This window comes from Rhinoderma darwinii, chromosome 2 (assembly GCF_050947455.1).
Source record: "Rhinoderma darwinii isolate aRhiDar2 chromosome 2, aRhiDar2.hap1, whole genome shotgun sequence".
Lineage (NCBI taxonomy): Eukaryota > Metazoa > Chordata > Amphibia > Anura > Rhinodermatidae > Rhinoderma > Rhinoderma darwinii.
The window spans coordinates 398184518-398206375 of NC_134688.1; the positions used below are offsets into that span (position 1 = coordinate 398184518).

The 21858-nt window shown below is 39.5% G+C and overlaps 1 protein-coding gene across 1 annotated transcript in view; it reads right to left on the minus strand.

Annotated features, from left to right (window-relative positions):
- MAP3K15 (mitogen-activated protein kinase kinase kinase 15) overlaps positions 1 to 21858 on the minus strand; it is a 164203-nt gene that overhangs the window by 18468 nt on the left and 123877 nt on the right. Inside the window, exons 10-18 of the mRNA XM_075854028.1 lie at positions 21367 to 21517; positions 19861 to 19968; positions 15941 to 15990; positions 13319 to 13414; positions 10728 to 10815; positions 10017 to 10150; positions 9760 to 9887; positions 8974 to 9104; positions 5122 to 5227 (exon numbers count right to left, since the gene is read on the minus strand). Coding sequence (XP_075710143.1) covers positions 5122 to 5227; positions 8974 to 9104; positions 9760 to 9887; positions 10017 to 10150; positions 10728 to 10815; positions 13319 to 13414; positions 15941 to 15990; positions 19861 to 19968; positions 21367 to 21517 — 992 coding nt within the window. The remainder of the gene's footprint in view (positions 1 to 5121; positions 5228 to 8973; positions 9105 to 9759; positions 9888 to 10016; positions 10151 to 10727; positions 10816 to 13318; positions 13415 to 15940; positions 15991 to 19860; positions 19969 to 21366; positions 21518 to 21858) is intronic.

Here is a 21858-nt window from a genome sequence, read left to right on the forward strand (position 1 = left end):
ATCATCCACTTCTCTTCACAACGCCCAGCTTCTGGCAGTGCAGATCTGTGACGTCACTCACAGGTCCTGCATCGTGTCGGCCACATCGGCACCAGAGGCTACAGTTGATTCTGCAGCAGCATCCACGTTTGCAGGTAAGTCGATGTAGCAACTTACCTGCAAACGCTGATGCTGCTGCAGAATCAACTGTAGCCTCTGGTGCCGATGTGGCCGACACGATGCAGGACCTGTGAGTGACGTCACAGATCTGCACTGCCAGAAGCTGGGCGTTCTGAAGAGAAGTGGATGATACTTCTATACACAACGCCCAGCTAGTAAAAGTAGTAAACACGCCCCGATGTACGCACATAATACACGCCCACTTGGACTTTTACTTTTCAACACGCCCAGTTGGACTTTAGCAAGCCTCATTTGCATAAATACGAAAATGGTCATAACTTGGCCAAAAATGCTCGTTTTTTAAAAATAAAAACGTTACTGTAATCTACATTGCAGCGCCGATCTGCTGCAATAGCAGATAGGGGTTGCAAAATCTGGTGACAGAGCCTCTTTAAGCATTCACTAAGTATTAGCACTAAAACGTATATTATATTTATTTAATATATACTAAATTCCACAAAGTAAATTTCCAATTTTGAGATGTGAAAGTAAAATAAATGGAATAGTGCAATAAATGGATAACTCAAAGTTGTTAAAATATTTTAGAGGCAAATGATCAATGTCCTGATGGAACCTCATGGGGGACCAAAGAGCGTGTCAGGACCATGATACAGATACGATGATCTCTGTGATTGTCACTCAGCGTTCCACAAAGTTTCTTCACAGCAAGGCCTTATTCACACGGACGTGTCCGTTTTGCACGCACAAAAAACGCTGTGTTTTGCGCGCGCAAAAGGTCCGTGTGGCATCAGCATATGGTGCGTGGCTGATTGATTTTCGTGCAGCCGGCATCATGATGACACGCTGTTTTTATGTGTACGAGGTGCTTTTCTGTTTTCATTCATTTATTTTACTACTGTAACGCGCATCACGCGCGGCACCCGGAACTGCTTCCGTGTGCCGTGCGCGATTTGCACGCACCCATTGACATCAATGGGTGCGTGCTGCGCGAAACACGGCCAAATATAGCTTATGTCGTGAGTTTTACGCAGTGCACATACACTGCGTTAAATTCACTGACAGTCTGAATGGCCCCATTCATTAACATAGGTCCGTATAGTAGCACGGACGTATCACAGGTTCGTGTGAATAAGGCCCAAGTCTGCAAAGCTGTTCCTCTGACTACGGTTGCTTTGGTAGATAGGCATTTGCCTTGTGACGCGTCCATTGAGAGATATGGATGAAGACATGAAGATAATCAACAGACTTTCTCTTTATACAGTACATTGTCTTATAAAGTCTTTTCACAGGAAGTCAAACAAATCACTAGTAAATATTGTTTTAACAGTAAGGCCCCATGCACACGACAGCAAAAAACCTCCGTTTTTGCGGACCGCAACTGCGGTCCGCAAAAACGGAGCCATTCACTTTCATTGAACACGGACACCTTTCCGTAGCACTACGGAAGGGTGTCAGTGCCGTGGAAATGTTCCGGGAATTATGGAACATGTCCGTTCTTTCGCATTTTGCGGGCCGTGCTCCCATACTTTGTATGGGAGCACGGGCCGAAAATGCGGCTGTCAGTCAGCGGCCGGCCGTGCCCGCAATCTCGGGCCGTGATTGCGGGCACGGTCGTGTGCATGGGGCCTAAATCAGTGGATATTGGAATTGAGAGGAACACAGTAAAGACCATAATAATTACTATCAATTTATGGAGCTCAATAGGCCCTATTTTAAGTTTTGCTATGGGGCCCCGTGAATACTTGAAATGTTCCTGCATTCCTAAATACTGCAGCCCTGCTTCAAGTTTTTCTAGAATGAAGCCCTATTCCCAGTATTCCTAGAATGAGGCCCTATTCCCAGTATTCCTAGAATGAGGCCCTATTCCCAGTATTCCTAGAATGAAGCCCTATTCCCAGTATTCCTAGAATGAAGCCCTATTCCCAGTATTCCTAGAATGAAGCCCTATTCCCAGTATTCCTAGAATGAAGCCCTATTCCCAGTATTCCTAGAATGAAGCCCTATTCCCAGTATTCCTAGAATGAAGCCCTATTCCCAGTATTCCTAGAATGAAGCCCTATTCCCAGTATTCCTAGAATGAAGCCCTATTCCCAGTATTCCTAGAATGAAGCCCTATTCCCAGTATTCCTAGAATGAAGCCCTATTCCCAGTATTCCTAGAATGAAGCCCTATTCCCAGTATTCCTAGAATGAGGCCCTATTCCCAGTATTCCTAGAATGAGGCCCTATTCCCAGTATTCCTAGAATGAAGCCCTATTCCCAGTATTCCTAGAATGAAGCCCTATTCCCAGTATTCCTAGAATGAAGCCCTATTCCCAGTATTCCTAGAATGAAGCCCTATTCCCAGTATTCCTAGAATGAAGCCCTATTCCCAGTATTCCTAGAATGAAGCCCTATTCCCAGTATTCCTAGAATGAAGCCCTATTCCCAGTATTCCTAGAATGAAGCCCTATTCCCAGTATTCCTAGAATGAGGCCCTATTCCATGTTTTGCTATGGGGCCCCATAAAGTCTTGTAATATCCCTGCCTTCCAAAAAACGGCCAGTCGGAACAGAACGCTGTACTTCCCATTGAAATCAATGGGCAGATGTTTGGAGGCGTTCTGCCTCCGATTTTATGGCCGAAAATAAGCCGTGTGAACATACCCTAATCGTCTTTCTTTTATAACTGGATGTACGCTCTAACAGTCAGGGATGGTAATCATCTCATACTAAATACTTTATTGCTTTTATAGAAAGATGTCAGTATGATATGCCACCACACAGGTGGTTATATAGTGAATTTATGAAATGTGCCATCTTCTTATTGGTTAGCTCTTTTGTATATGTTTTTATGCCAGTCTGTAAAGGTTTTAACAATGGGGTAGGCAGGGACGGTTGTGAACGGTGTCTGCATATGTCTGTGTGTGTGACAAACAATAAGTTGTTCATGTTGCCATAATTCATATTTTCTTGTAAACTGAATATTGTGAAAAAATTATCGGTTCATTTTACAACAAATATCTTTTGTGGATAAATATGTGACTATCCTAACAAATCAATACAAACACTAAATGTAACAATAAATAACAATATTGTTAATAATATAGTAATGGGACCTGATGCACACAATGGTTCTGAATTTGTTTCTTTTTTTATTTTTCTAGTAACTTTATTTTAAAATTAAACTTTTAAACAATTTTCTACAATAACATTCTCACAAAAGCAGATGAAAAAGAGAATGTTGAAGGCATTCATATTCAACACCAGGGGGCACCATAGGAGGGTCTTAAAATCTCTACTGGGGAAAAAAAACGTTCCTGATGGAGCTGCACATTGATTTTTGTATCGTAATCACTGCATGTAAATGAGTTCCAACATCATCAGACTGGTCGCTTCAGATCATAAGCATTGCTTTATTGTCAAACCATTTTTTACTTTTTTTTATTTGTTTTTAGAATTAAAAGCTAAAGTGTGTGGGGAAAAAAATAAAACCAGAGAATTCTGATATGTTTTAAATGATTTGAGACCAGGGTCACGAACAGAAGACAATTTGACCTTAAATTATGCTGCAGATCTCCCGACTGATTTCACCCTCTGCATTGCAAGTGGTGAAATCCATGGTTAAAAAATCACAACTGATAGAGCATGCTGCAAATTATAAAATCCGCAGCATGCCCCCAAATTTGTTCTGATTTCTTCTGCAGTGTGTGAATAGGTGTTTTTTTTAAAAAAACAAACAAAAAAAACAAAACACCTCACCCACTTGAATGACACTGTACTTTGTTGCAGATTATTATTTGCGATCATCTGTATTTGAGTTGTGGATAGAGCTACATACATAGTGATGGAAAAGGGAGTTTAAAAAAAGGGACATTATAATTGTATATATTATTTCTTCACACTACGGTTTCCCTGTGAAGCTCTGTTCACACTTCTGGTTAGTTTTGATGGTCATCATAATGGACCGTGACAGTTCATAATTGACCAATCATATCCATCATGTGGGGAAAAATTCCCTGAAATTGTGAAATTTGTCACAGAAGTTCTGATCCAACCTCTGGTATCCCAGTAATTATGTTTTGTCATATGATGCCGAGTGTGCATAAAGAACACAGCAATACAACAGCCTGTATTTTACATAAAGCGATCAATAAGTGCTGTGTATAATGCCTCTGAAATGCTGTAAACACTTCCGCCCTCTCCATGCGGCACCCCTCTTGTGGATTTCTCATGTAGCTACCAATCCTTGACTATTAGCAAACAATCACTGTGCACTGGTCTTAGAGTAATGTGTTGAATGAACAGTAATAATGATGTATATGTGAACAAATTACATGAATTTACACCAATGACTAGAACATCTGTAAGGCTTCGTTCACATCTGCGTCGGGACTCATGGGTTCCGTCAGACCTTTCTGTCAGGGGAACCCATGAACGGAATCCAAACTGAAACCATAGGTTTCCGTTTGCATCATCATTTATTTCAATGGTGACGGATCCGATACAAATGGATTCCGTTTGTCACCGTTGTGTAAGGGTTCCGTTGTTTTGACGGAAGGAATAGCGCAGTCGACTACTTTATTCATTCAGTCAAAACGTGTGGTTTCCGTTTGTTTCAGTTTGGATTCGTTCATGGGTTCCCCTGACAGAAAGCTCAGACGGCACCCATGAACGGAGTCCCGATGCAGATGTGAACGAAGCCTTAATCTAGTAGAATACTGCTTGTAGTTCTTAAATATTACCGACAGCAAGAACATGTTCTACTACATATTTACATGCCGTGCACTAATACAGTACAGCAATGGTCTCTAACTTGGGGTTCTCCAACTCCTAGCATGCACTGACGGCCTGCACTGCTGTACAGTATAATGAGGAAATGTGAAAAGACACAATGTGAGGAGATCAAAGAAAAGAGTATAATAAGAATATTAGGCAATGACAGCAAATAGCTAGTGACGTTGACCTAACAGTAATCAACATTGAACTCTGTAACCAAGGAAACATAATAACCAAGTAATTACCAGTAAATGTCTCGGTGCATGGGTTTACTCCAGCAAGTCGCTTTGATGTCCCAAAATCTGATATTTTTACTACTCCACTGTATGTGTTCACTAGAACATTGTCCCCCTAGATAAAAGACACTGGTTACATAATTGTTACAAGATAATTAATCCAGCCTAAATGTACTGCATGATAAACAATGTGGTTCTATAGCAACAAGGAATGACGACTTTACAAATTTATACGATTTGGAACCGGTCAGTAAATTTGTGGCCACTAAACCAACAGCATGTCGTTATGCAGCTGCGGTTTAGTGTACCAAACATGCCCATCAAAAACGTCAGTTTCGGGAATAGTTTGTACAGTAACTTACAATTTACCGAGAGGAGTCCAGCAGCATTGGGCGCATGCACATTGAAAAAATGAAGCTGAGGACAGTACACTGTGTATGCGTGATGAAGTAAGATGTACTGTCCTCAGCTTCATGTGCACAATGCGCACGCGCACGATGCCGCCAGACTACTCTCGGTCTATTGTGATTTATTTTGCTAATTATTTCTGAAACAGCCGATTTTGGTGTTGGCAGGTTTGAAACAAACCCCTGCTGCACAACGCTACGCTAGTGGTTTAGTGGCTCCAAACCTAGTGACATGTTCCCTTTAATTTATACACAGGCTTTATATTATGTTATGTATAATAGGCACTGTGGAGTAAATCAGAATATTGTATAGTATTTGAGAATAATTATATATATAGTAAATTTAAGCTTTATTTAGGATATTGCTATTATTCGACTGGAACTTAAATTTAAAGGAAAAATTTAAGTTGAATCTTAAAAATATTTAAAGGGGTAGTACCAGAATAGAAAATGATCACTTATTCATAGGATAGGTGATAATTGTCTAATCGTTGGGACCCCCAATGATCACGAGAACCGAACGCCGTTCCTCCTCACTGTACCCCTGCAGTGAGAAAAAGGTTGAGTGGAGAGGCGGGCGAATGTCGTACTCGGCTGTTTCCATCATTCACATAGACTTTGAAATGGAGTGGCAGAGCGTGTGCTTGACTGCCACTCCATTCAATGTCCTCCTAAATTCGGTCAAACAGTGAGGAGGAAAGGAAGTGGGGTTCGGGACCCCCATTCTCACGATTGGTGGGGTCCCACGTTCAAACTATTATCACCTATCTTGCGGATAGGGGATAATTGTCCATCCTGGGAATACCCACTGCTACTTTCTGGCTACTTATTCTCTACTACCTGCTTGTTTTTAGCTTTGCTCCAAGGAACGGCTATGACCAGTGGTTGCATCTATGTCTAATAGAGGCAACAGCCTGACCACGTGTGCTCAGGCTGTTGACCTTTTCCTACCTCTATCCCTTGCCTATGCAGCTCTGTTTGTTTAGATCGACTACTGTATGTAAGCAACTGCCCAACACAAGCCCAGCACGAATTGGATGCATCAGGAATGATTTCCATTGCAACATAAACTACCAACTAGACCAGCAAGAAGAAAGGATAGTCAAGTTAGGCTATGTTCACACGGGTTATTTTGCCGAGTTTTTTGACGCGGAAACCGCGCCGCAAAACTCGGCAAAAACGGCCCGAGAACGACTCCCATTGATTTCAATGGGAGGCGTCGGCGTCTTTTTCCCGCGAGCAGTAAAACTGCCTCGCGGGAAAAAGAAGCGACATGCCCTATCTTCGGGTGCTTCCGCCTCTGACCTCCCATTGACTTCAATGGGAGGCAGAGAAAGCGTATTTCGCGCTGTTTTATGCCCGCGGCGCTCAATGGCCGCGGGCGAAAATCGCCGCGGAAATCGGCGTGCAGGGAGAGGAAAATCTGCCTCAAAGTTCCAAACGGAATTTTGAGGCAGATATTCCTCCCCCAAAATACTCCGTGTGAACATAGCCTAACTGTCACACATATCCTGAGGCAAATAAGCTTCGCTGAGGGGAAAGCCTGGAGTTCATATTGTCAGTGTGTACAGTCAGTAGATGTAGTTTATTTTGTCTAAAGGTAAATTGTATGTAAAATGTATGTAAGCTTTTTAATTGTATAATTGACTCCAAGCAAGTAAAAGTCACTAAACAAATGTCTGTGATATCTTTTCCCAGCAATGCTGACAACAGAAATGATTTAGAATGGACACATGAATTGTATTGTCTTAAATGTTATCTGAATATTAGATCTACAGTATTACAATGCAGACTCCTCTATCAGCTCAAAGAACATTGTAGGTGTGAGGCGATATAATATAGACTTAAATTTATAATAAAAAATATTCTATGATCTAAGAAAGAATATTGAATATATTCTTCAACATAGTTGAGACATTTTGAACTTTGCTCTATTATTTATTAATATCTTACACCCCATAAGTGTAACTGTGCTTTAAATGTTATATAAGCACATTTTACTGCAATAAACCACTACATCTAAATAGACTTCAAAAAGAAGTGATGGCTTTTATTGTGCGTTTTCTTGCCCAGACAAGTTTTAACTACTGTATTAGTGCATGCAAACAATGTGTGGAATGTAGAATTTTTTCTACACAATTTATGTTCATGGAAGTTCTTACATGTGAGATATGTGACAATGAAAAATTATTCAGAATCTATGACACTAAAACATTGCAATGCAAGCATAATCCTACTATTCGTTCATCCACAGGCTAAAGCATTTTAACAGATTAGCTATTTTATATTAAAAATTAAAATGTAGAAGAAAAAGTAGTTACTGGAATTCTGTCAGGCGTGAGTCTAATCATTCCTCTGCCTTAAGATATTTTTTCTTTTCATGCTATGCTATAGCTACTATAACCTTTGTGCAGTTCTTGGAATGAATACTTCATCTGCCAAATCCTAATATCGTACCTGTATATAGTTATTCATATTATATTATATATGCATTTAGTTATGGCATATTTTATTTATTTTTCAATATGTGTAATGTTTTTTAATCTGTCGTGGCAAGAGAGATCTCCCGTCCCTTTTATCAATCTAGCTTAAAGGGGTTTTCCAGCTTCTGACAACTGATGACCTATCCACCGGATAGGTCATCAGTACATGATCTGTGGGGGTCCGACACCCGGGCCCCGCACAGATCAGCTGGTCCGGTGCCTCTGTGCACCGGACATTCAAGCCGGAAGCAGTTAGCTCCGGCCACGGAATAGCGGCCGAGCAGAAGTACTGCAGCTCTACTCCTATGCAAGTGAATAGGAGCAGACCTGCAGTTCTGCAGCACGGCCACTATGCTATGTACCGAGCAAACTACTTCTGGGCTCCGTACATCGCATTATGTGCCACACCATCTGCTGTCCGCAGGCCACCGGAGCGGCTTATCGGTGCTGGGTCCGGGTGTCGGACCCGCACTGATGACATACTAATGACCTATCCGGTGGATAGGTCATCAGTTGTCAGAAGGTGGACAACCCCTTTAAAGCCTCTCCAAAGCTCCCATCTATTTCCCTATTCAAGTGATTTCTATAAGGGCAGAATTATACTTCAATCACTATTTTGTCTTTGTCCCACTTTTAAAGCAAACCAACATTTGTTGTTGCAGCTGCTGCCTGGCATTGAGCTCTGCTGTTTAGTTTGATCTAACAAGTATTCCCAATTCTTACCTCGGCTATGTTTTACCCTAGTTGTATTGCATTTGATATATAGGAAGTAATATTAAAAGTACAGCTATTATCCATAAGATTACATTTATCATCATTAAAATTTAATCTGCCATTTAACTAAAAAAAGATCATGTAAGGTAAATCATGCCCGTCCCTGGTTTACTCTGACAGTCTGATCTGCTTCAAATGTTAATTTTATTTTGTGCAAAAAGTAATGCTCACTACATAGTTAAAGACACTTAAATTACCTTTATATCTCGGTGTACTATTTGATTCTCATGAAGATATTTTAATCCTTCCAAAATCTGTTTAGTGTAAAATTTAATGGTTGGCTCCTTCATAGGTCCCCATTTCGACCTCAAAAGAACTGAAAGACTACCTGTTTATAGAAAGAAACCCTCATCAAGGTGTTGAAGTTATCATTTTAGAAAGTACATTCCCAAGTGCTTTGAGTTCTTTACTGAAATATGAGTAGCTATAAACAAAGCAACGTATTAGTATATATTAGTATAATATCCTGTGATAAATCACTAAAGCCACCAAATATGTTAATGTTACCATACATCTAAAATGAAAGCAAAGGAGCAATCTTTGCATTTCCATAGTAACAGACCACAAACAAACTCAGTGTAGTCTGATCTTGCAGTCATACTACCTTACATCTTTAGTTAGCAAGTTGTAGGGGACAGTTGGACAGAAGTATGATTGTAGGATCAGACTACACGGGGTTTCTTTGTAGTCTGTTATCATGGAGACAAATAGGAGCAGTAGACACAAAATACATTTTTAATCAAGACTATTTGCATAGATAATACATGGCTTTAATTTTGGATGTACTGGAGTGATAAACACAAATGATTGTAATGTGGACAAAGCCTTTAAAGGAAGAATTATACATATAATTTATGAACAGTTATTTTAGTTCTTAGCAGAGCTTTCATAAAAGCCAGTATGTATGTCTATTGTACCTTTAATATGTTCTTGAACATTTTGAACATTTGTATAAAGAATTAAATACACCATACTTTACAAACCTCCTGGGACTTGTTCCATAAAGATCTTAATGTATCCATCTTCTGAAACAGAGCCAAGATACTGAACTATGTTGCGATGCTTAAGATATTTATGAAGTGCAATTTCTTCGTGAAGGGGTTGGGAATATCTGGGAAGGGGAAAATGTTTTTATTTATTACAACTTCTCAATAATGTACATACTACCAATCTATCTCTACAGGCAAGATTTTCCTACAGTGGAAACACACTAGAATTTTTTTTAGTATAGAAGACTCACCTACTATCTCTTTCTGGTATCTCCTTAATGGCTATACGGACCTGATTGCTGAGATCTCGGCCTGCATACACCACTCCATAGGTACCTTTGCCTAAGATTACTCTGTCCCCATTTTCATCATAATCATATTCATACTGAAAGACAAAAAGAGCAAAATATATAAGAACAACATAATAGATAAATCAAACAGAGAAATTAAATAACTGAATCAATACACAAATGAATTACGTAATGGAACTTGACAGCTGTCGAGTATATTTTCAGCCCTATGGTCACAGGAATCCCTAAACGAATATAATTTGTGGGCGTAACTGGCACTTTGTAATGTGATGGTCAACAGTCTCAGAATAAAACCTGCTGAATGTAAAATTTCCATGGGAGCTCCAGTTGATCGATCATGCCGCCATAAACATCTTCATTAACACGGCACAATGTGTAAACATAAATGCCACTTGTATCGACATAAAATCGCTATTGCTTCCTTCCCGCCTGGAGCAAGGATTGAAATGTACATTAGACTCTTCTTCTAAAGGGGCCTTTACTCTCTGGAAAACAGACAATTACTACATAGGAGCAATGGTGTGTATAGTACTCCACTAAGTGGTTTTGGTAAACAAGAACTTATCATTTCTATTTGTGCTCTCAAGGAGCCACTTAGGTGTTATATATAGTGCAATGTTAAATATTACTCCCCTATACACATCTACTCACCTCTAATGTATCTCCATCTGCTTCACCCTCCAATTCCACTGTGCTGCCTACAACATCCGTGATGATTTCTTTAACAAGCGTACAAAACCTTTATAAAATGGCAAAATGATTTGATAAATATTAGGCCCAATACAAACAGCAGGTGAATTACTGAACTGCTATTTTGTGGCTCAAAAAATAGGTTGTCACTTTTAAGTCCATGAAACTGTTACTAACAAGTTATCCAGTGGGAAAGCTAGATAGATTAATGTACATGGCCTGATGTTTTGTGCTAGGCAATCAACAAATGCTGAGAGATTTCAGCTCTGAAGCCTGTAGTATTGTGAATGAATTTCTGGGCTATAAAGTCTCTAACTCATCATCAGTACAAGGTCATTAATGAGTTCATTCTACTTCAAGTCATTTAACTTTTTATATAGATAATGTATATAGAAAAACTGCACAATATTTAATGTGTTAAACATGTTGGTAGGAACATTTTTGACAGTAGTAAAGCTAGGTATATTAGAAATTAATAAAGCTGGATCCCTGATTGATTTACAATACTAGTCATTGTAACTCAATCCTGTAAGTACAATTTGACAGCACCAATACTGTATTTTCATCTAAATGTTGCTCAGCATGGACTCTAAATGAAATAATCTACATGTCCACACGATCTCCACAAGATCAAAAACAGATCAAGAACTATTAACCAGATTATAGCTGGCATATACAAAGAGCCTCTGTCCTCTAAGTGGACAAACTTCTGCAGTGTTTGTGTTTCTATCGTCAGAACATTGCTGTCTTAGGCCCCATGCACACATCCGTAGTTTTTATAAAATACAGACACATTCATTTATATCGGCCACGGATACCTTCCTGTATATTTACGAGTGTGTGTCTCCGGGCCGTAGAAATGAGCCGCAAAAATAGAACATGTCCTATTTTTTGTATTTACGGACCGTGCTCCTATACTTTTTACTGTGAGTACAGTCCGCAAATACAGGTGATACTCCATGGGCTGTCTGTGCAGTATTAACGGACGGTAAATACTGCACGGACGTGTGCATGGAGTCTTAGATGTGAAGCGTCTGACATTGGTTTGAAATACAAGTTCACCAAATCTTCATTCCTTTGGATTTGAAGCTTTCTCATGCAGAATCCTACCAGAGCACGGTGTACTATTCCAACATATATATATATATACAGACTGTGAGCATGGACAGATAAATGTTACTATGGAATGGCAAAAAAAACCCTGCCCTTTTCTATATGCCCTCTCCCAAAGCCCTACCACTATCTTCACCCAATACATACCCCATCACCACAGATGTGCATTCACACATTTTACTTATACCAAAATCAATGAGCTCCTATTCAAGAAAAAGCCTGGCAGCAAATCTGACTGCAGATGACTTGTACTGACTGGCATTGCTTGGTTGTCAGGTTCTGCTTTAGACTCGGGAGCACTGCCAGAACATCACCTGCTACAGCCCTGGCACCTCTTGTTTTTCTTTTGGCTCCCAGTCTCCTGACGGTGGGTCCCTAGATGGCAAGCATCTAGATCAGTTAGTTCATTATATCAATGATATTCCGGCCTTAGCTATAATATAAAGCAACATCTTTCCTTCACTGGGACTAAATTTTTCTCAGTTTAGATATATATACACAGTGAAGCCTCTCTGAAGTACCACTTCTTTGAGAAGACCATCAATTATCTTTATCTTGTGACATATTTTCACTTCCTTCACATACTATGCATACTAGCTATCTTCTTTGAGAGGACCGTTCCTCTAGAAGACCATTTTGTAATGGAATTTATACGCCCATTAGTGGAATAGTGAACAGCAGCTATCCAATGCTAGGACACGGAAGCGGCAGGGAAACCAAAATCCTGATGGCAAAAACCACATGAACCATGGAACCAGAACCCCGGTCACATAAATATTTTTAGATTACTTTGGAAATAATCTGTAAATATGAATTCATATGTAAAAAGGTAAAATGTATACCACGCACACTTCTTACAAACAATAGGTCAGTTGCTAGGATCCGGTATAGAGATCTTGTCAACGGTGGAACTACAGAGCCCAGATGACCTTAATCAGAGGAAACACTGAACACTACTTAATGGCTTCCCGCATGGTGCAATGAGCAATTCCTGACATGACCTCTAGGAGAGGGAGAGTCCTGCTTACCCTGCCCACACACAGTTTTCTCTGTACACACACTGCTACAGAGTGTGTGGGCGGTGCAAGAAGGACTATTACTCTCTCCTAGGAGTCCTGACAGGAGTTACAATACTTTTTACTCCGAAATCCTGCTTCAAATCCCGTAGCTCAGCTTCTCTTGCTCTATCATATGCTACACTCAGATAGTACTGAACTAAATCACCTGACAGGGTCCCTTTGATAAAAACGGACAAAAGGGCAACTCAGGGACTTATATTGCTATTATTTTTTTATTTTTGTTATTTATAAATATTTTTCAATTTGTGAGAAATCATTTTCTAATCTAGTCATATCTTTTCATTGACCCTTTTTTTCATAGGCATTTGCTGAACACTGAGGATTAGATAGATTCAGGAAGATTCAGAAATGTATATTTACCTATTGCACTGGTCCTCGGTGGAGAAGTAAACTTGGAAGTCATCAGAATTGTCATGAACATATAGGAAGCAACAACGTTCATCGAACTTTGAAATGCTGCAGAAAGAAAAAAATCAATCATTAAATTTTTTTTAAATAATATTAATGAATTTTGCTGAGAGAGGTTTAGTATTTGCTATATTTAACTGAAGTAGTTATCATCTGCAAGAAATGGATACCCTGCCAGGCTTGCTTTAGGGTATGTTCACACATACTATTTACGGACATAATTCGGGCGTTTTTGCCCCGAATTACATCCGAAATAGCGGCTCAATAGCGTCGGCAAACATCTGCCCATTCATTAGAATGGGTCTTACGATGTTCTGTGCAGACGGTGTAAAAAAGACGCCCGCGTCATAGAAGTGCCTGTCACTTCTTCAGATGTAAATGGAGCCGTTTTCCATGGACTCCATGGAAAACTAGCTCTATTTAAAGTCCGTAATGGACGCAGCAAAAAGCGCCTCAACATCCCATTACGGCTGAAATTACGGTGCTGTTTTCTCCTGAAAACAGCCTCGTAATTTCAGCCGTTACGGACGCTGCCGTGTGAACATACCCTCACTTGCAGTGTCACATCACAATAAAAGCCATAAGGATGTCTACCATGGAAAAACAGAGAATTTTTATGTGTCCCTAAACCTGCCATAGCTGCCAAGGGTTCTCTGTGAGACCAAGTATTATGACTGCTATTACTACACACATTATCCTTGTCTATCTTTCTACACTCACTGATGCTTTCTGCCCAAATACTACACTAGCTTTTAAGTGTCCCTAAGGAAAGAGTAAAGGAGTATTCCCAACTTAAAAACTTATGGCATATTCATAGGATATGCAATAAATGTCTGATATCTCCAGGGCTTAGCGGTTTCCGTAACTCCCATAGAAATGAAGGGAAAGCTGCGCACACCTCTTCATTCATTCTCCGTCTGGATGCGGCAGGGGGTGGTGGGGTATCCCTGTTCTGGAGATAGGTGTGGGTCCCACATCTTTCAGACATTTATGGCATATCCTGTGGAAATGCCATACATTTTTAAGTTGGGTATACCCCTCTAACTTACAATGTATTCACTACCTAGTCTACTACTATATTTCAATAATACGTTTTTCTCTTTGCACTGTTTTTTTTGCATATTATTACTAAACGTATCTATATTGTGCATGAATCATAAATGCACTTGTAGTTCTTTATTGAAATAAGGATAAATGACCAGAACTCTAATTTAGTTGTTCAATAATACGTGAGTTCCAATGGACATACTAGCATATTAGGGCTATATAGGCGCTACTGCCTGACTAGAAAGTCTGAAGATACCCTGGTGCCAATGTGATGACTCGTCACTCAAACACAAAAATCCTGGTTCTTATCGGTGACCACAAAATGTACATATTTATTTGACTTTAATTGAATACATTTTATGTAATACACTTTTTAAACAAATCATTATTTAAAGTTAAGACTTATATAAGTATCCCACCCTCTCCCATAAGGTCTTACTTTAAAATCTATGGTAAAATAAGAGAAAGCCTACATACACAGTGTTTTTATTTGTGATGCTTTGTAGCGTTTTTTGGGGACACCAGTCATGCATAGTTTAGTGGCATCTCACTGTCAGGGCAGAACCCAGAATGTAGAATATATTAGTATGGGGTTGCTGGGGTTAATGCATAGGCACTACTGTGGCTACAGCTAATGCATAAACTATACAGTAGAATGATTAGGAGTAATACAAAGGCATTACTATGGATAAGACTATTGTATGGGTAATACAAGTGTTACTGCATAGTATATTACTAGGATACTGCATCTCCTATATAGCCAGCTATATGGCTGCTGTTACTGATAGGGTACAGCCATGTGTCTAGAACTACCCTTATATAGAGAAAGACCCTACTAAAGTAAGAGGCCAATATATAATTATAACTAACAATCAATTGGGATAGAAGAAAGGCAAAGCTCTGCTTTCATTCAGCATAATGCACTGCTGAAATCTCTGAGTTAGTCTTAGTTCACACCTGCGTCGCTGTGTTCCGGGGTTCTGCTGCGTCAGAGGAGCAGACAAGGGAATAACTGAAGCAGCGGTTCCGTTGCACACTGGACACCACTGGGGGGGCGACGGAATCCATTGACTTTAATAGGTGTCGTCGGCTTTCCGTCAGGGTGTCCGTGATTTTATCGGAGACAATAGTGTAGTAGCATGCTTCGCTTTTGTCTCTGGTAATCTCCGGTAGTCTTGACCGGATCTGCGATGAAGGCCCCTAATGGAGTCTCCAACGCAGATGTGAACGAGGCCTTGCGGTGATACTGCTGTTGTTGGCTGCTTTTTGAATCATAGGAGCCAAGGCTTGCTATAGCGGAACAAGTTGAAGGAGTAAATCGGTAAAAGCAGATGCATTTTGTAGCTGATAAACTTGTCATTTCCCAGGGATTGTCCTGCTTGCAGGCTTTCCTGTCATTGTTTGTTGGCAGTACACGCTTTGATTAAAAACATGAAGCCATCAGCTGAACGTTCTCATAACTTCTCCAGATATGGTCCTTTATAGCAGGGGTAAAACATACAGCCTCATTTGGTCTATTTCTCTTACCTTATGCCTCTGATAGAAGATGCAGTGAAGTTCCACTCATGAATTCCCTTCTGAAAAAAATCATGAAAATAAAAACTAAAAATAATACTAAGAACTTTCCCCCCATAAAAAAAACCAACTGATTTAAGCATAGTCATCTTCTATCAATGTGCCACAAAACTTTCATCAGAATCCCATGTAAGACATAAAAAGGTCTTGATCTTTTCGCTAGTTCTTCAGACTAGGGACGGCAACTTCGACCCCCGGACGAAGGCATTCCGCCGAAATGCGCGTCGGGTCTTACGTTCTCTCTCTGCAGAGTGTTTAACATGGGTATGTTCCTTTCAATTCTCAGTGTGCAGCTCTGTTTAGGCCTTTCAAAGCATTCATAATTGTATTCTATTGCCACTTGAGCACTACACTTGTATTTTTATACAGTGCTTCACTTCACTGGGGTCTTACATGGTCTTTCAGACAGATTGATACTTCATGTGTATATTTTTACACTGTTCATGCCCTCTTTCTTGCTTAATTGCCTGTACATGTTCTCTGCATTGACAGACGTTTTATTCATACTTTGTATGACTCATCTTTTATTGTTGTTATTTCTAATAAAATTTGCATTTTTCTATCATATATGTGTTGTGCTAATTGTACCCCGCACTCTGTAGGTTGTGTACTAAGTATTGTGGGTCAATGCACCAAGGTATATTTGGTTTAACTATGGTCTTGTCTCAATATGGTTTATAGTATACACTTTATATGTGTATACCGGCAGGATCGCTTCCTGAATGTACTAATAGGTTTTTGTTAGGGACGGCAACTGTCCGGACCCCGCATATAGGGTCTGATTACATTCCAGGGGTCTGGACTCGAGTTTGAATACATTTTAGGGGTCTGGGGTCTGAATGAGGGTAGGTGAATAAGGTCTTAGTAAATTTAGTTGTCTGTTTTGGTTTTCCCACTAAAACATAATTATAAATCTTGATGTAAATAGCTCTACAAAATTTACAAAATGATAACAAGACGACATTTTGAGGCTGTGTTCACATCTGCGTTCGGTATTCCGTTGTTATGCTCCGTCAGAGGAGCAGAACCAGGGAATAACCGGAAGCGCTGGATCCATTGCACCACAGACACCACTGGCAGCCAACAGAACCCATTTACTTTAATAAGTTCCGTCGACTGTCCGTCAGGGTGTCTGTGGTATTTTCTGTGGAATCTTACGGACCTTCGTAACGGAGCCTTCTATTCAGATGTGAACAAGGCCATACTGTTGGTGTTCAGCTTAGACTCTCACCTGGCCACAGACCCAGGTAAGCGGACCTTTACTTAAACTAGTCGAGTACCCCTGCCTTTTAGTAATGCCGAGGTTGTGGCGCCGGTGGAGAGTGGGAACCCTGTGCTGGGTTATAATTCCTATGGCAAGGGAAATAGACCCAGCCTCATCTGCATCCTCCTCAGCAGCCATGTAGGTTGCCTTGAGCATACGTATGCCCTCAAATGACATCAATCAGAATTTCACATAAACTCACATGAATGAATACTGATAAACTAAGTACTTTATTATGTTTACAGATAACTTGTGAATTGATCAGGGCAAGTGAGTTTATATTTACACATTATCTCTTTAACCCCTTCCCGCTGCAGCCATTTTTTCCACCCTGCATTCCAAAAGCCATAACTTTTTTATTTTTCAGTCGGCATAGTATGACAGTTTTTTTTTTTTTGAGACAAGTTGTAGTTTTTAATGGAACCATTTATTGTACCATACAAGGTACTGGGAAACTTTAAAAAATTATTTTGTGGGGTAGAATGGAAAAAAATAGCAATTTTTACGGCAGTCACAGGGCGGTTAAAATTACCATGTTAATATTATTATGCAGGTTCCAGAGATACCACATTTTCTATATTTTATTTTTTTTATCTTTTACTATGTTAAAAAAATATATATGTTTTGTGTAGCCATAGTCTGAGACCCATAACTTTTTTATTATTCCGTAGATGGAGATGTGTATGGCTTGTAGTTTGTGGGGCGAGCTGTACTTTTTATTGGTACTATTGAGGTACATGCAACTTTTTGATCTCTTTTTATTCAATTCAAGGTAAGGTGACCAAAATAGCAATTCTTTTTTATTTTTTTTATGGCACTTGCGGGTTAAATAAAGTTATATTGGAATAGTTCAGACTTTTATGGACGCGGCAATACCAATTATGTTTCTTTTTTTATTTTTGACATTACTTTTTTGAACTTTTAATATTTTCTTTATTCCCACTAGAGGAGTTGGACATGCGATCGTTACCATAAAATGCAATACTTATTAGTACAACCGAAAAAATATATAGTAGTGATCACACACCATATAGTATCAAATAGTATACACTGTGTGTACAATTATTATGCAAATTGAATTTTTGAGGATTGAAAGATGCAGACTTTTTCCTGTACCACTGCTTCATGAAAGTGTCTTCTAAAAACTGGCAGTAGGTTTGGGAGTTGATTTTTAGTCCATCTTCAACACGAAAATGGTCCAACTAGCTCATCTTTAATAATACCAGCCCATAGCAGTACCACACATTCATCTTGCTGGCGTCTGAGTCGAAGTGGAGCTCTGTGCCCATTATTGATCCAGTCACGGGCCCATCCATCTGGTCAGTCAAGTGTCACTCTCATCTCATCAGTCCATAAAACCTTTGAAAAATCCTTCTTCAGATATTTCTTGGCCCAGTCTTGATGTTTCATCTTCTGTGTCTTGTTCAGTGGTGGTCGGGTTTCAGGCTTCCTTACCTTGGCCATGTCTCTAAGCACTGAACACCTTGTACTTCTGGGCACTCCAGGGAGGTTGCAGTTCTGGAATATGACAACACTATGAATATGATAATGGGTTCCTGGTCACTTCACGTTTGATTCTTCTCAAATCTTTGGCAGTTAATTTGCGTTTTTTTTTCTCAACACATTTCTTGCGACCCTGTTGACTATTTGCAACAAAACGTATGATGGTTCTGTGATCACGCCCTGATATCTTAGCAATTTCAAGAGTGCTGCATCCCTCTGAAAGACTTAACCATTTTAGATTTTTCAGGTTCAGTTAAATCTCTTTTTTGGCCCATTTTGCCAGAGAAAAACAAGCTGCCTAATAATTCTGCACACCTTGATATAGGGTCTTGATCTCCAGACCCTCCCTCATTACACAAATACACATCACCTGATGTGCTTCAATCCAATAAGCAGTCAAGTTTATACAGCTTGGAGTTTGAAATATGCATAAAAATGACAATATGGTCAAAATACTCACTTGCCTTATAATCGTGCACACAGTGTATATAAATAGTACTTTTAGAGGGTGATCAAATAGCAGAAATATATTGCCTGCATCATGCCCAGATATATACCAAAAAAGAAAAATGATGCAATTTGCAACTGTTGAGTATCAAAAAATGAGGAAAACTTTATTGACAAATATTAAATACATATAAAAATGGTCCACAGACACACTAAAAAGGGGACAGCCTAATCTTGGGGCTCACATAAATAATGGACACAGTGTAAATACAATACATGCTATTAACATACGAGTACATAGGAAATAATCATTTCAGAAAAGTGCAAGAATCATATATAGCAACAACAGATTGCACTGTATTGCATTGTATTGTGCTTTTAGCATCCTCGTATTAAGCCCTGGCAACCGTCGCCAACCCGCAAATGCATTGCGGCGGGTGACAATGGGACACCCTTTTGTCTAACAGCTTAGACAGAGGGGAGGTCCCACAGCATCTAAGTGGTTAAACGGCCGGGATCTGAGTTATTCATTCTTCATAAACAACCATAACTCACGGCACATACACATTTATTAACATAAGTTGGAGCAATCACTTTATTTGTTTGGTAGCCATATTGCTTATCCAACAACCATTTTATTGTACAATAGAGCGCTTACCATTTCCACAGGGGAAACGTGCCATAATGAAACCGTCATTTCATCAGCTTCCTTATTTATTGAGACATATGAAGGCTGATAAACCTTAGTGGGCTCCAAGACGAGAACCTAGAATCATAAACTTTCATTTAGTTATATCGGCGTGATTGGAAAATAAGTTTATGGAGGTTTTAGTGTCCATGGAATTCAAACATGTATACTCAGACATATATAATTCTCCCATGATTTTGTCCTTGGCAGGGGGAAATATGCACAAATCAGGTTCAGTATCCTCTCTAGATCAGTCATATAACATAGTGGCCATGCACATAGACACGGCTAAATACAGAAGAGGACAGAGGAGAAATTGTATTTGCTTTATTTTTAAATTCCTCCTTCTTTAAAATCCATCTTTTGAAAAATGCGAGCACAAACTGTTGGGATCCCTAACAATAGATTTTGACAATGAATGGATTCTAAAAGATTAAAATATATAAAAAAAATATATAAAAAAAATAAATATATATATATATATATATAAATGTGTTACAAGTTAACTATCTAAATCCAAAGATAAAAGTCATAGCAAAGCCAACCTAAAAAAGAATGCCTACATATCTAGTGACCCCAACAACACATATAATGAAGTTGCTGAAGGACCAGATCAATTATTCGGTAGAACTTTTTGGAATAAACTTTGTGTTTTCAGTAAGAAGAACTCTTCTAAAACAACATCTGATGTAAATCTATTAGGTGATTTGGTTTGCAATAAAATCTTCTGTATCCAGATGCCTCACCATTTATTTCTACTTTTGAGGGATATTTAGGCTATGTTCACACGGAGTATTTTGCCGAGTTTTTTTACGCGGAAACCGCGTCGCAAAACTCGGCAAAAACGGCCCGAGAACGCCTCCCATTGATTTCAATGGGAGGCGTCGGCGTCTTTTTCCCGCGAGCAGTAAAACTGCCTCGCGGGAAAAAGAAGCGACATGCCCTATCTTCGGGCGCTTCCGCCTCTGACCTCCCATTGACTTCAATGGGAGGCAGAGAGAGCGTATTTCGCGCTGTTTTATGCCCGCGGCGCACAATGGCCGCGGGCGAAAACGGCGCGAAAATCGCCGCGAAAATCGGCGTGCAGGGAGAGGAAAATCTGCCTCAAAGTTCCAAACGGAATTTTGAGGCAGATATTCCTCCCCCAAAATACTCCGTGTGAACATAGCCTTATAGTTCTGAATAAGGTATAAATTATTTAATGTAAAACTGTACATAACACAAAATATTGACGTACTTTGCCAACTTTCTTGTGAAATAACTTTTCAAAATCCCAAAATTTTTTTCAGCAAAAATAATTGTCCCATTTGTCAGTTTTCAAAAAGCACAAAAAAAAGCTTACATGGCACAGCAACGACTTAAGAAGTGCAGCTCACCATAAGATGATTCAAAGAACAAAATAAACGTCAAAATATAAAAAAGATGATGAAATTCAATAAGAAAATAAAGTATGTAAACCATTTAACAATTACATACCGGAAATCTCAATCCATTTGTAGATTCTTTTGTGGCCTCAACAATGATGTCCATCCAGAAATTCAGTCTCTCTTGTCTTGGAGAGTGCTCTGTGTTGAGTTTCTTGAATCTCTGTATTAGGAGTAAATTCTGTACAACTGATCTCAGGTACCTGGCATGCAAAGTAAATATAGTCCAGTTCAGGCCCTGTTCACATCAGCGTCAGGTTCCGTTTCGGGTTTCCGTTCATCTATTCTGTCAAAGGAACAGATGAATGGAAACTATAGCTTCCGTTTGCATTACCATTGATTTTAATGGTAATGCTTCAGTTTCAGTTGGTTTCCGTTCCGTAAAGTTTCAGTTTTTTTAACGGTAACAATAGCGTAGTCAACTACGCTATTGTTTCCGTGAAATAAGAACGAGAAACTTTACGGAACAGAAACAAACGGAAACCAACTGCAAAGGAAGCATTACCATTGAAATCAATGGTAAAGCAAACGGAAGCTATAGTTT